This window comes from Gopherus evgoodei, chromosome 10, assembly GCF_007399415.2.
Source record: "Gopherus evgoodei ecotype Sinaloan lineage chromosome 10, rGopEvg1_v1.p, whole genome shotgun sequence".
NCBI lineage: Eukaryota > Metazoa > Chordata > Testudines > Testudinidae > Gopherus > Gopherus evgoodei.
Window position 1 is genome coordinate 80002983 of NC_044331.1, and position 16082 is coordinate 80019064.

The following is a 16082-nucleotide window of genomic DNA, read 5'->3' on the forward strand; positions in this document are numbered from 1 at the left end:
TGAACCTTGAAGTCAGGCTAATCAATGGAGAAGTTGGCAAAAACTACCTTGTGAAGGGAAGCCTACAAGCTAAGTACTAAATGCTTAGCCTACTAAATTCTGGTCTCATCCCTGACACTAGACCTTAAACACCAGGAAACTCTGCTTTTGTAATAACTTGAGCTAGCTTGACTTGTAGAGCCATTCTTACGATGTTTGGGAGGAAATGTTGCCTAATAGTTAGATCAAGGAACGAGAAGCCTGCACTCCTGGTTCTATTTCCTGCTCTGACACCTTAGTCAAGTCCCTTGCTTGTTCATTTCAAAAGTTTAGGACCTGATTCAGCAAAGCACTTAAGCATACGCTTGCCTCTCTGAATCAGGGTCTAACGCAGGATTGAATCCTAAACGTTTGCAAAACGTTTTCAGATCCTTGCATGCCAGGATCATCTTAAGTGATGTATCAGTCAACATTTATATATATATTCAAATATACACATTTCCACTCAGCCTTTCTGCTCAAGCTGGGTTCTTTTTGTGCAAGATGGAGACTATCTGGATCAAAATCCATTATTTTGATTGGACAGAGAGTCTGTGATCTGCTCTGTTTTTCACATCGCTTATCTCTCAATTTTGCTAGCCCTACTAGGAGGATTTTATGAACCTTGTCAAGACGAGTTCTGAAGATATCGTAAACTGTGGGAGCTAATTAATTACCACAATGCTCTCAGTAAATTTACACGGCCTTTAGCATGCATTTTGAAGGCCTTTTTTTCTATGTATTTTGCCCTTTCATGGGCATATTGATTTGACTAACAAGCTCTGACCAGTGAATAATGGAGTATTACTTTTCCGATGCAGAGTGCTTGGCAGCTAATCAAATCATGAACTATATTTTTCAAGTTCAATTCATAATTTTAATTATTTCCTCATGACACACGCTGTTAAGTAATCTCTATGGGCAGAAAAACAGCTTTTATTACTTTGAGTAATCCTTTGAATAGGTATTTCTTCCTGCACTTTGAGGCTCGTCTTACTTTGCAAAGCATACTTAACCTTCTCATTAGAACTTGGGAGTCTTGCAAAGTGTTAATTTACTCTGAAAAGTGATTGCAAAAAAATCCGCATTGTGGAGCATGTCCATTCTCTTTCAACGGCTCCCAACCAAATTTGCTCCATTTACAAATAAAAGGATGCCGTCATTCTTTCCCCACCAATATCCAGAACTGCGAAGTCACACTGGGATCTGAAAGTTAAGCTGGGTTCTCTTTCTCCCTCCCACTGCCAATGGAATCCTACCCCAAATAGACATGTATTATGTCATTGGACAGCTCAATAATACTCTTACCAGATCTCTAACACATTTAGTTGGGTCTAAGATTGGCGATAATACAGAAAAACGCACAAAATAGAAAAAACCCAGCTTGACTCTCAGATCCATGAGACTCAGTCCCCTTGTGGCAAAAAACCCCCAACCCAAAACAAACAAACAAACAAACAAACAAACAGTCCAAGGAGTGGCCTGTTAGCAGCCTCCGTTCTAGCACAGGGCCCCAGGAATTCTTATCACTAGGACTCTCAGGAAGGACAGTAATATGGCGCAGTGTTGTCACAAAGGGAATATTAAAATCATATTAGATATACAGAGATGCTCAGAAATGATTGTTTGGGACATCTGTAACTTTTTCCCTCCTCTTGCTAAACATAGACCTCTTTTCTAGCAAGTTTCAAACATCAGCCATTTTTTCCCACAGCCCTGTTCAAAGAAAGGCTCCCTCTTAGAGCTGATATTTTTCAGTTAAGACTTTTTTCCAGTGAAAAATGCAAATGTGGTGACACCAAAATATTTAGCAAATTCATTCATTTAGGGGAAGAAAACCCCAAACTTTATAAAAAAATTGAAGTGTTTCATTTGACTTTTTCAAAAAGAAGTTTATATTTTTCGATTCAGATTGGCTTTTTCATTTCAAAATTTCCTTTTGTTTTATTTTAAAAAATAATAAATGTTAAAAAATGCTCAAAATTGAAACAGAATGTTTTGTTTGACCTAAAACGTTTACTTTTTTAAACACAACATTTCTAAAAAACTTCATTTTCTGCTTTGACCTGAAACAACTGATTTTTCAGAATGACCATTTAAGAAAAAATCTCTTATTTACCCAGCTGTTTTCCTGATCATCCACCTGATTCTGTGGCCAATACCCATGTAATCCTACTGAGCTCAATGACAATGCAAGCTTACCTCAGAGGGCAGAATTTGCACCTAAATATTCAAAAGTTCCTGAAAGCTTATGACCACCTCCCTGAACCTTCTCTCTCTTGATTCTACTCCAGTGAGTGACTCCCCATGGAAAAGAAGTTTCTAATTTCAATGTGAACTCAGTTTAAAAGCAAAACTGGGGAACTACTCTGGAGAAAAAGAAAGAACGAAATTAACATGCTGCCTTAGGGCCTGATTCAAAGCCCATTGCAGTCTATGGAAAGACTCCCATTGACTTCAATGGGTACATTTGATCAAGCTTTCCTCTCGCTCTTGCTCCCAGTGAGGATCCCAGTCTGCTATGTAGTGCCAGCTAACAGAGTCACCCCTTAAGTTGAAACTATAGGGGCTTGTGCTTCTACTGTTGAAAGCCCTGTGTTTGATGCCTGTCGATGACCTTGGTGTTTGATATATACAGCCATGGCTCCAGCAAATATGGTTCATACACTGCTGGCTTTCTCTGATAAACAAGTGGTTATCAGGTGAATGTACCATGGTTTGAATTAAGGACACATACGTTAAGGACACACTTTCCCCCACTTTTTTGCAGTGAAGACAACCAAACACCACTCCCTCCTTTCAAATGGTTTCTGCCACTGAGGGCAGGATTTTCACCTATACATTTTTATTTCAAAACAGCAGACTCTGTCCCTTTAAAACGAATGCCCCTTACTCCCCCTTTGCTGTTGAACCTGATAGCAGCCATGGCCAGTGAATCTGAGGACCTATCAACTTTGGTGGCAAGGAGCAGAACATGATGCCTTTGAATGAAATTATCTAATCCCAACAGCAACTTCTGTAATGAGGAGGATGTTATCTGACTGCCTATCCATTCTGCACTAAATAATGCAAAATTCTTATATCCCAAGGATCACCAATTTTAGATGAATGCTGGCTATAACAACAAATCATATCTTAGTACATATTAATGAGGTTTGATTTACCATGATAATTATCCTTGGTCTTCATTGCTTTTGTAAAGTACTTTATGCACAGGGAATGTATTTAACTGAGAACCATAAACCAGTCTGAAAAGGGATCAAAGCTGAAAGGCAAAGCCTGCACACAGCAATTCCCTTAGCAAGAAAAATGGAATCCAAGCCAATATGGAATTCACAGAAGATCCTCACTTTGACTACAGCTACACACAAAAGTAACTGTGCATTCCGTATGGGCTAAAATTCTCCTCCAACTCTGAATTAACTCCTCCCTCACAATGCATGACAAGTGGGATGCCTGCAAAATTGCTCTGATTACTGGTAGATGCTAGTGCAGCCGTTATTACTTCCAAGGAGGACAGTGTTAAAAACTCTGCACACTATGTCCTCAACTGGAGCTCATCTAGGTTGAAAATCATTAACATGGACTAGCATGAGGGATGTTTGGATCTTCTTGAGAATGGCTCTAGAAGCATATATCAGACTTGCTGCAGGTTTTGCTTTGAACAGGATGGGATGATGATGGAAATTTTTAAGAAGTTAGACAAACATCTGTCAGAGACAGCCTAGGTATACTTAATCCTGCCTCAGCATGGGGGGAGAGGGGTGATGAATGAGATGACTTCCTGGGTTCCCTTCCAGCCTTCCATTTCTATGAGTCTATGTTGCTTCCACTCCAGCATAAATGGAAGGATTCCCAAGTAAAAGAAAAGTTTCTCAAGGAACTTTTTAAGCCAGTGAGTGTATAACCCATGTTGGTTTCCCTTTGATGTGGGCAGCAGGGGCCACTCAAATCAAGCGGGAACACTACATTAGGGCTGGCTGAAAGTTTTTGGTCAAAAAGTTTTGGCAAAAAAATGCAGAAATCAAAATTGCAAATTTAAGTTGCTTTCATGAAATCATTTGTTTAAGCCCTCCCCCCCCAATACCCTAAACATTTTGCTATAACATTTTTGAAACTAAACGGCAGCCAGAAGTTCTCCATTGCCTAGACATGTGATCAAGATAACACACAGAACTCTAGTGGTCGCTGACAGCTCCTTTAACATGACTAAGTATTTCAGGCATTTTTCTCTGAGAAGGTGATTCTGCATTTCCTTTCCTGGGCATTCTTGTCATGCTGCTTGCTTGCCAAGCCTCTCTTGCACACTACCGGGTTTTTTCAGTGACAGAAGCAGTGTATATAACAGCCTCCACAGAGAATTCTCTCACTGGAGCCTTCTGACAAAGGACTAGATACACGCTGCTTATCCGACTTGATTAACTCTTCTTCTTGGAGAAATGGTGCATGAAAAGCGATATGCCCTTGTGTTTGAGATGGGCCTGAAACCAAAACCCTCCCGAAGTTTAAGGTCTGCACCCCAGTCTCGCAGCCTGACTAATTTCCATAGGGCTTTCCAACCATAAAAGCCCTTAAATGGTATATAAACTTCTCCCAGGACTGAAATACAGCCATCTCTGGTGTGGAACATATCATATAAGAGGGCATAGAGAAAGTCAAAAACAACAGTGAGAGAGTGGCCTCCCAGTGCCCTTCCTTAACTGCTTAGACACAAAACTCCCCTCCTGTGTTGAACTAAATCCCTACAATTATGCTTGAAAAATTTACCCTTTCCAGTTTCACCAGAGATTCAAGGACATATTGAAACAGATTGTCCCCTACATTCCTTCATCAGTTCCTACCTAGAACTGATGTCACGGTCACCCCAAAAACTGCCTGTATAATTTTGCCCAGAGTATACTTTCTTCAGAAGGATCCATTGTGGGCCCTGCCCTTCATAGCTCGAGATGGAAAATGAAATGATACAAACAAAGCAGCCTGAATCACCTCTCCTCTCCCTGCACAGTATCTCATAGCAACACTCCGGCTCCCTTGACACAGCAGACTTTTATTTTGCTTAGGCCCTGCAGTATGGTAATTTCTGGTGTAGATGATGGCAGTGTTTTGATGTCCTGCGAAACAGGATCTGTAATTCAGATTACATTAGACTTTTCTTAGGTGGGTAATTCATCATTTGTAGTACGACAATACCCATAATTACATCTCTTATGTTGCTACTAAAATTCATGTGCAATAAAGGGATCTTAATATCATGCCAAACCTCACAGTTAATTTAGGTTCCATCTCCTTTCATTTATTCTGTAGTAAGATAATTAGATCACATAATTCGCCATTGAACGTGCCTTCGTAACAAATACATACATGAATCAGCCTATTACACAACAAATGAAGGGAATCAAAACATGAATAATTTGTAGGATTACATGAGGAATTATTATCCTCGCATACACATGGATGCAGCCATAGTCCTTATTAAACCTTTTGTGAATTTATTATCAGGATGGTCTTGAGTCTTCTTGCTGGGGTTCCTTGGGCCCAGATTTGTAAACGGCGTGTAGGCTTCAGAGAATCATAGAATATCAGGGTTGGAAGGGATCTCAGGAGGTCATCTAGACCCACCCCCTGCTCAAAGCAGGACCAATCCCCAACTAAATCATCCCACACAGGGCTGTGTCAAACCTGACCTTAAAAATCTCTAAGGAAGGAGATTCCACCACCTCCCTCGGCAACCCATTCCAGTGCTTCACCACCCTCCTGGAGAAAAAGTTTTTCCTAATATCCAACCTAAACCTCCCCCACGGCAGCTTGAGACCATTGCTCCTTGTTCTCCATGTTGCAAAATCTGACCTGATTGATTTAGGAGCTTGAGGCTCATTTTCAAAAATGGCTTTAGGCACTGGAACCTAGACCCTCCAAGGGATTCAGCAGCCAACCACCACTGCAGTGAGGTGCCTGAACATCTTTTGGTAACTAGGTCTTGGGAGCCTACATCCCACTGACTTTCCATGATACATCTACACGGCTCACTCCTGATGGCTGCATGCAGACTACATACAAGGCACGCCCGCCTAGCATGGGTATATATAACAGTGTAGACAGTGAGGCTCTGGCTAGGTCAATAAATGAATCCTGTCGGTATATACCCTACATGGCACTGTACATCCCCAAGCACTGTCTCCCACGTTTACACTGCATTTTTAGCAGTGTAGTGTCTTGCTGCCTCCCTGCTGCTAGAGGCTTTCCCTGACACAAGGAAAGGCTCCAGCAGGAAGGAAGCAGCGGGAAAAGGTTTCTGCAGCCTCTCCACTTTTCCTCTGCCTCCCCCGTCAGAGCCTTTCGCTGGCACATGAAGCTACACGCCGCAGCGTGGATGCAGCTGGCTTTTCACTGCAGCATGTAGCTGCACATACCCTACACGCCGCCGCCAGTGGTGTGCAGTAGATGTAGCCAAGAGATTTGGGGCACATCTATGCTTTGAGGTTGGAGGATGATTCCCAGCACCAGGAGATAAACCGGCGGCACCAATCAGGAATATTAAAAGTCACGGAGGCTGCTACTATTTTGACACATTAATTCCAGGTGGGTACCAATGCATTTTTAAAATAGTGGATGCCTGGGACTCATCTAAACCTTTCTGGATGCATTTTAGAGCAATAGATAGCAGCAGCAACATAACTCAAGATGTGCCACTGGGACAGCATTTGAAAGCAAAGAAAATATGTGCATCGGCCCTATCTCCTTGGGAGCGGGGCTTTTTAGAATGCTAAGGGAATAGAAGAATAGAGGGAAATTTAGAAAAGAAAATCACACCAATTACAAATGCCAACAGGTAATTATTAGCGACTAACATAATTAAATGGAAGAAATAAGCAGTGGCAGAAGCTGAAGAGCACCGTTAATGGGAATTAAGACCGTACGATCAGGACATTCCTGCATATCAGAAAGTGGGAAGACCAGGTCATGTGAGAAAGGAAAGCACAAACTTTGCAAACAAAGTTCACCTATCCATGAGTATTTGGGTCAGTCCTTCACCCCGCCAGCCTTACCTTTTCCCTACTCTTCCTTCTGTCTCTTTGCTTCACCCTCTCTTCTTACTACTCTCCAATTTAACCTTCTCTTACGTAATTCACCAAACTACAAATTAGCGGCTAAAAACAACGGTATGTCACACCCGTCTTCATTGCAGGTCTCACTGCAACAATCTCCCCTCTTCGGCAACACATATGTGTTATTTACCACACGTTGCACAGCCGTGTAATATATATGTCAACATGCTAGTCACAGTGAAGGGGAGCAAAAAATGGCAGCAGGACCGGCGCTAGAGTTTTTCGCATCCTAGGTGCACGGCCATTTCGCCGCCCCATTTGCCGCTCCTGCGGCACCGGTGGAGCTGCCGCAGCCATTTCTGCGGAGGGTCCGTTGGTCCGCGGCTCTGGTGGAGCTGCCGCAGCCGTGCCTGCGGGAGGTCCACTGGAGCTGTGGACCAACGGACCCTCTGCAGGCACGACTGCGGCAGGTCCACTGGAGCCGCCTGCTGCCCCCACCCCGGCAAAATGCCGCCCCCCGAAAATCCTGGCGCCCTAGGCGATTGCCTAGTTCGCCTCAATGGAAGCGCCGACCCTGTATGGCAGTGCAGGGCTGGCCTTACTATGAAGTGAACTGAGGCGGCTGCCTCAGGTGCCAGACTGTGTGTGGGGGGGGCATCACTAGACTCAGAGTGTAGAAAATTGTTTGGGGTTCATCTTAACCTGCTAACATGTGAAAACTACAAACTAGGATTTTACCTTGTGTTAGTTACCACGTTAGATAACACAAGATAAGCACACACACTTTCCTAGGGAAGACAAGGCCTCTACGGGGGGTTGATCAGATGATTCCTGCACGGTAATCTACTTAGAAGTCACTGCTGTTGGGATCGGAAGTGATTCCTCCTTTGGGCTAATCTACACACAAAGCGGCACCAGTTTAACTAGAGGTTCAGTTCAGTCAAACTACTGTAATTTAGTGCATGTGTAATGCACTCACCAGTGTGTGTTCAAAGTCTGCTTGTGTGCTGATGCACGGAGAAGAAGAGTTGCTAATTGTTGCAAGCTCATGTTTTTCGTTCTGGAGGTCCCTGGCACAATCCTGGCCAGGCCAGCCAGAAGGTACACATCACAGATGGATTTGCATACTTTGGTTTAAACCGGACTTGCCTCAGTTCGGCTTGCACATGTAAGCCAAGCTTACACTGAGGTACTCTGTCCACACACAAAGTTGCATCACTTTAGTTACAGCAGTGCAACTTGTGTGTAGAAAAACCATGTTCCTTCTGTACCTCTTGTATAGGGAACAGCTTCAGCCAGACTCTTCTAACCTTATTCCCCAGGTTTGTATTACTCTGGGTTGGTCTTAACAGAAACTCGCACCAAAGAACTAACCTATTTCTTGTTTTAGAATAAATGTATATTATAGTTTGATATTCCTAAATCAAAACAGAACACTCATTTGGGAAAAAAACAATGCCCACGCATGGATGCAAACTGAAATAACATAAGGTGGGAATTAAAAGTTAAAGTTGGTGTGTAGGCTATCCCTAAGCCACAACGGCCTCCGGACCAGAAACTTTAGTATCTATTGCTTTTGACCTCAGGGACCAGTGCACCAAGTACTTGATTATCTGATACATTACAGCTTAAGAAGCCATTTAAACCTCTATGGTGAATATAACACACTCCCATTCTGACCTGATTGCACTTTGCACTGGTATAAATGACTGCACAAGAAGAACATCTAAATATACAGATTTTCATAGATTTTAAGGCTAGAGAAGACCATTAGGATCATCCCATCTGACTAACTGTATAACACAGGCCAGACAGTTTAACCCAGTAATACTTGCATCAAGCCCATATCTCGTGGTTGAGCTAGAGCATATTTTTTTTAGAAAGATGTTCACTCTTGAATTAAAGGCTTCAAGTGATGGAGAATCCACCACATCCCCTTGGTAAATTGTCCCAATGGTTAATGGCCTTAACTATTAAAAATGTACCTTATTTCTAGACTGAATTTATTGAGTTTCAGTTTGCAACCACTCAACCTTGTTATGCCTCTGTCTGCTAGATGAAAAACCCTTCTACTATCAGAAATCTTCACTCCCTTTTCTAAAATGTATTGATAAATATGATAGTTTGCCTCTCTCCAAACAGAACAGAGTTTATTCTTTGGTTCATTTACCTGACACGTCCCATCTATTTACCAGTTTCATTCTATTGCAGGCATGTTCCTTTTTCAACTAACATCTGTCAAAACCCCTTCCAGCAACATGGGAAAAAACAAGATAAAGCAAACAGTTGCAAAATCCTACCTGAAAAATAGCTATCCAGGCATAGCCAATGTTATCAAAATTAATAGCTCCATTGTGCGGGTTTACATCCCCTGCCTTGCATACGTTGTAATATTGGTTCCAGTTTATGCAGGCATTCCTGTTGCTGAAATCTGGGTTATACAAGTTTTGGTTGTAGGAGTCCATGCTCAAGGTGCACTCCACCCTGTACTCCTTCCTGTTTGGGATATTGGAGCATTTCTGCATGCCGTTATCCCGATGGGACGAGCAGATGAATGGATTCTCCTCCCCTTCTTCCGGCTGGTAATACGGCTGCGGGAAAGTAATGTTGTATGTCCTAATGGGAAAAAAGCAGATGAGAGAGAGTCAGTGTCTTATACCATCATTTGTTTCATCAGAAGGAGATGCCATGGCCTGGTAGATGCTGATTTTGACACAGGATTTAGAATTGTTTTTCTCCTCAGACTCCCAAAGTAGGTTAAAACAAGGTATGGCTGGAGCACAGGGAAAGAGTGGCAGAACCTCACCTAAAAAAAGATCTGAGTGAACAGGAGTTAAGAGCGTTATTCTAAACCAGCGGTCTTGGAACTGTAGCGAATACAGTGAGAAAAGGAAGTGTAACCCTTGGGTTAGTAGAACTCAAGTTAGTAGACCCTGTTAACCTAGGGCTTGAGCGTCCACATGCATTTGTAAACCCAGGTTAGGAATAGTTGAACCCTGGATCCCAACCTAGGGTTCCAGTGTCTACACCACATTCTGCAGGCCTGAGCCCAACCACTCATATTCCAGACTTCCTAGCACCCTCCCAAAATGTGGCCACTCTAGCCCTTCGTCCACCGTGCAATATAGTTAAACTTGGCTGTCCACCAAATTGACTTTTCAGAGGACAAAGAAATTCGGCCCACAGGATTGTGGATACTTTTGGCGGACTCCCAGAACACCAATCCGATGGGGTTGCATCAACATTGCAAAGCAATAGGGCTTGAACCTTGGGTCCTGACTTGAGTCAGGCTTGGACCCTCCCCGCGCGATCCTGGGGCCAAACCCTGGGTTAATATTATTGTGTGTAGATTAAAACAGGGTTTGGTGTGAGCCTGAGTTTGAACCCTGGGCTTACACTGTAGTGTGGATGTACCCTAATGCCAGATGATGGGAAAAAGTGTCTAGGGTTGAGTCATTCCTTGGAATAGCAGAAACAGACCGACAGACCAGGACAACAACACCGTAATGATGGAGGAAAGAATGGAAAAAAAAAAAAAGCACAAAATGCTTATAAGCATTTCCAAGTTCTCAGATGTGTAGGGCTCAATCTAGCTCCCACTGAAACCTTGCCACAGACATCATCAAGAGCAGCCTCACGGGGACAAGCCGACAAACAGCATTCCTGGGCAGGAGAGCTAGTTGATCCTGGAATCATCTCTCTGAGGAAAAGCTCAAAGCACTGGAGAACGGACCCTGGAGGTGGGGGTGAACTAGAAGACCTAATAAGTCTTCTCCATCCCTAGTTTTTTATGACTGGATTTTATTAGATACCCCTAGTGCATCGGACCTTGCACACTGACAGTCTGACAGTCCAGTGGCAAATATGGGGAACCCTAAAGGTCTGCTCTGAAAACCTGAGGAGAAGAGCAGGGCCTAAATTCTTGCCTACAGCAGGAAACTGAAAAACCTGAGATTTCCATCTCAGCCACTCCATGCCCAACCACCAAGACACAGAGTTTTTCTTTGGAATTGGACAGATAATGGACATTAATTACATCCAGATTTCTTAACTCCTCCTTTTTATAAACCCAGACAATAACTGGGTCTCCACAACGGTCTTTTTTGCAGCTATCTTCCTGTTCGTTCTCTGTTCTATTCACTGGCTGCCGTGCTGGATGCCCTGAGATTTTAGTGACTGTCCCGATAGCCTGCGAAATCCCCCAAAAGTCTGAATTTAGTGCTCAAAGTTTGAGGTTAGAAAACAGTTATGCCATCCTGGCTTAGTCCCTTTTATCCAGTCCTCAGCTTTCAAACACTTCCATGCTTATTAAAGCGCAGAAGTCAGTCATTAACTTAGAAAAACATAGGACAACAGGAATTAAACAGTGTACAGCTCTCCCTCAGCAACGGCCTCTTACAGAGTGTCAATTCTGGGATCCTGCACAGAGATGGAGTTAAATCTGCTGATGCACCCTCATCGCCAGACCAGGTGGGTCCTATTAGTTGCAGGATCCCAGAACTGTAAAAAGGCTTGGAGTCTCCCTCTTGGGCAGAGGCAACTCAGAGCAGGGGCAGGGAGGTTTTGCAAACCTACAAAGAACTAAGCTGAAGAGGAAGCTTATGTTCTGTGGCCCTTAAGAACACAGGAAAATGCTGGGATCAGGGAAGAGCTTTGGCCACTACTCTGGCTAATGTGCGTGTGCACTATGTTGAATGTAGGCCTATCAATGAGCCTGATACAACTTCCATTGAAACTAGAGGGAATTATACCATTCATTTCCAGGGGAGCTGGATCAAGCCCTATATTGCCGGCACTGGTCCTAGATCAGAATTTAAGTCATTTCCCTCCCAAGCAGAGTTTGTTCCTGCCTCCTCCATACTCCATCCCACCTCCAGCATTTCAATAGTTGGATCCGCTTTTTATCCAAACTACCAACCAGCTACAGGGCTATCATACATTCCCTGCCCACCCTATTGGTCCATTCTTTGGAGCATCCTCAGGGCCAGAAGGTGTTAAGGGTCACCCTGATGATACTTATTCATTGGCAGAGAGAAAGAGTGTTGCCATGACCAAGGATCAGCGGCATTACGGAAACCAGCCAGGCTGGAGTCTGCAAACAGGGAGGACTGTGGATTTATCATGCTAGCTGGCAAACATCAAAGGAGGACGAATGCTTGAAGATCTGTTTATTTACCTTCTTAGAGAAGTGAAAAAGCTGCATGTAAATAGTGTGACGTCCTGACCCTGAAATGCACCCCCTACAAATGCATAATCCGACCATTTTGCCATCGTTTTAACCAGTGGATAGACGTGCCTTCAGTTCCTCACTCACCAGCCATCTAGGGACCACAGACTCAGCCTGCCTGGGAACCGCTCTGGAGTCAGGAGGAATTGAGTCCAAGCATAGAAGCTAGATGGGGAGAAACTCTGAATTCTAGTAGCTTGGAGAGTTGAATTCCAACCCTCGTACCCAGGGCCAGGCTATGGGGCTGAGGCACAGCTCCCCAGACAGTATCCTTCTGAGCTATGGGTAGGAATAGCAGCTGCAGGGGGGAGGCCTGCAGCTTGCTGCATCCATATCCACGCAGAACCTCCGGTCCCTGCCCTGGGCTTGCCCCCTCATTGCTCTCTGCGCTGCCACAGGGAATGCTGCTGGGAAGGCTGCCGGCGCTGTAACAACCCTCTCATCCCCCCCCCAAATTGGTGAGTCCCCACTCAGGAGCCAGCGCAGCATTCGGGGGAGTGCCCCCCCCCGCACCCTGTGAGGGAAGAGGTCGCAGCCCCACAGAGAGAGGCGAAGGCTGAGGGGCTCTCTCCTGTTCACTCAGAGGGCTTGTTAAGACTAGACTAGCTTCCCCGAAGCACCGTCCTTGGCCTCAATTAAGCAGCGACCCGGTGTCCGTCTCCCATCTGGCAGGCCGTGGAACTCATCTCTGAACCAGACTCATTAGTCTACAGTCTGGGAGATAACATTTTTAAAGAGCTGGAACCAGCGCCAAAGTTTCTCTCCGCCGCAGGTCTCCAGCCGCCTCGCCACCCTATCTCTGGCTGCAGGCGGGAACAGAATGGTCTCTAACGCTTGGCTGCTTGAACTCTTGCACACACAGGATCCTTCCCTTCCCGCGTCACCTCCTTTTGTTTGAGAAGCCCTCACACTTTTTCCTTTCAAGTTTGACACTGAAATGTTCCCAGCTGCCATTCAGCAGGTCAGGCCTGGGCAAGGAGCAGGGGGATTGCCTTGCATACTGTGGCAAGTTATCACCTGAAAAGCTGGCCCACGGCAGCTTGGCTTTAATGAAATATTTATTCCTTGCTGCTCTCTGATCATTACTGGCCATGGAAGGGATCCCGCTCTGCTGCCCACTTGTCTATGCTGCCTTTTTTTTTTTTTTTAACTAAGTTTAAACGCTGTTTTGAATTAGTTGTTCAGGGAAATATTAACAACTCAAACTGCAGTCAGGCATAGCGAGGAGAGTGGCTGTAGGTTCCTGCTGTCCCCCACACACCTCAACCTGACAGGCAGCCTCCAGTCCTGGCCTCTTCACACCCACAGAGCTTGATCGATGTTCCTGAACTCAGACTGGCAAAATCCCCTGCTTCCAGTCCTGGGCTTGTCCCCTGAGCTCTGCTGATGCCCCCAGCCTGTAGCCATATGCCCTGGGTCTCTCCTCTCCCTCAGCTCGGCCAAAGCCCCTCATTCCCACCTCGCAGCCCTCCTGCTATGTCACCACTGGGTCCCTCCAGAACAGAGACTGTCAAACATGGCAGACTAGGTGCTAGACTCCACAGCTGTGCTTTTAAGGGTTTAAGAATACATACCCCTGGAAAAGGAGCGGGCTGCTCTCCAGGGAAGGCCCTTTTGGAAGATGCCCGTTTGTCAACCTAACCATTGCAACTGTCTCTTGAGGTAATGGCTATTCTCCAGCAGCACAGCAGCTCTGAGGGGCGCAAGCATGGAGGAAGGAAACCAAGAGGAACACCAAACAATGTGTCTCTCCCCGTCCTTCTCTGTGGGGAAACCTCAGCTTGCTTTCCTTTGTTTCTTAAGGACCACAGACCAACATGATTTTGCCAGGGCTACCTACTTCCACCTCAGAATTGCCAGGGCTACCTACTTCCGTCTCAGAAAGAAGGCCCTGAGAATTGTGGGGGAGCTCAAAGGTGCTGACCTGTTAGAGGAAGTCTGAGACCTATGAGACAGCCCAGTCGGCTCTTCCAGAGGTTCCAGTTCCCTCACATGAACCACCCCCCACAGCACCCTCTCCAGCTCCCGGTCATTTTGTCCCATCCAGCTCTGGCACCAGGAAGCCACAGCAGAGATGCAATTCCCGGTCTTTCTCCATTCCCTGCCTACAAAAGCCTGGTTCTGCTCTCTGCAGCATGCCTTTCTGTGGTGAGGCTCCAGTGGTCTCATAATTAAGGGTGTGGGGGAGGGGGTTGCCAAAGGCTAAGGGGTTTCACAGGTGGACAGGAGGCAAGATTTGGATACATGCAGGTAGGAGAACCCAGTTTTAGGTGCAGCATCGGGCCCCACAAAATCTAGGACTGGCCGTGTTTTTTGTCCCCAATAGCATCACAAATGGGGTTAGGATAGTGCTACCATAAGGTCTGCTCGTTAATTTCAATTTTATGCTGCATCCTGCTAATAAGGGTTGTCACACCACTGTGATGTCATGTCGGTGCATCACAAGCCCAACATTGCCAGGTCAGGAAGTTAGGCCAGTCCATTAGTTCATCACATCTTCATGTCAATGCAGCCACGTTATTTTGTTGCGACAGCACAATACAAAGCCCCAACAATGCCACATGCTGACAGATCACAACCACGTTTTCTGCAGGTGCAGGGATTGCAACATCAGGCTCACGACATAGTCCCACAAGACTGCTCATTTTTTTCCTGCAGGATCAATTTTCAATAGGTGTCAGCTAGCAACAGGTCTGAAACAAAACCCTGGCTCCAAACTTCAAGGCATGGGTCCACCTCCAGAAATGGCTTACAGCAGAAATTAACTAATTAGCAAACTAGAGAGAAGCATGGCCAGGAGCAGCCATTCTGTGGTTCCTCTGGAGTCCTCTTTCTTGCTGAAAAAGTCAAGTTTGTCTCACTAAAAGCAATTCCCCTCTTGGTGCACAGAACAAACTTCAGACAAACCCAAATTCCAATTAAAAGCGATTTGGCTTTTCAATAAATCCATCTCCAGGCACGTCCCTGGGAAGAGTAAGCCGAGCATTAACAAGGAGCGAATCAGCCATCTCAAACTCTTTCTGTTGTGGCAGAATTAAAAAAAAAACAAAACCAAAAGCACATTACTGAGGCTGTATGCTTATCTTCAATCTGATTTAATTAGTCTGAGATTCAGTTTATGGTTCTGGAAGACTAAGATAACTGGGGACATTAACTGCTGCATGGCTGGTGTGTGCCTTTTCACTAATCTTTACTTACACCTGTAATTTCTGGGGCAAAGCAATGGAGTGTCAGAGCCTTGGACTTTTCACACTGTTTGTCTAGCACTCATGCAGATCCACTAGTACCAGTAATGTTGAAGTGCTAGTGCAGACCAAGCACAGATACTTTACCACTGGTTTAGCGTGAAAAGTGCAAGTGCAGACACGCGATCTGCTCTGTACAGCACCACGCACATCTAAGGCGCAATGTAATAATTAAATAAAACCAATCAATAAATAAGGAAAAAAGCAACAGGCCTCAGATAGAACTTATATTTTACTTTCATAGAATCATAGAATATCAGGGTTGGAAGGGACCTCAGGAGGTCATCTAGTCCCACCCCTTGCTCAAAGCAGGACTAATCCCACATTCAGGGTAGGGGCCAGTCCTTGTTTCTGTGAAGTGCATAGTGAAATTCCAGGTACTCGCTAATGAGAATTTAATTAAATCCCATAAACACAGCCATACTGCTTTACTTTTAACCTATCGCTTTAAGCCTTCACGTAAGTCCTTCTACAAAGTTATGGCACTCAGTAACTGCGATCCAGGGACGGCACAAACTTCGCAGGGCAGCGCTGATGGTAGGATTT

The 16082-nt window shown here is 44.9% G+C and overlaps 1 protein-coding gene across 2 annotated transcripts in view; it reads right to left on the reverse strand.

Annotated features, from left to right (window-relative positions):
- The window catches only part of CACNA1H (calcium voltage-gated channel subunit alpha1 H), a 204395-nt gene that overhangs the window by 147756 nt on the left and 40557 nt on the right, over positions 1–16082 (reverse strand). For both annotated transcript variants that reach the window (XM_030578503.1, XM_030578502.1), the window contains exon 5: positions 9365–9680. In XM_030578503.1, the coding sequence (XP_030434363.1) occupies positions 9365–9680 (316 nt within the window). The remainder of the gene's footprint in view (positions 1–9364; positions 9681–16082) is intronic.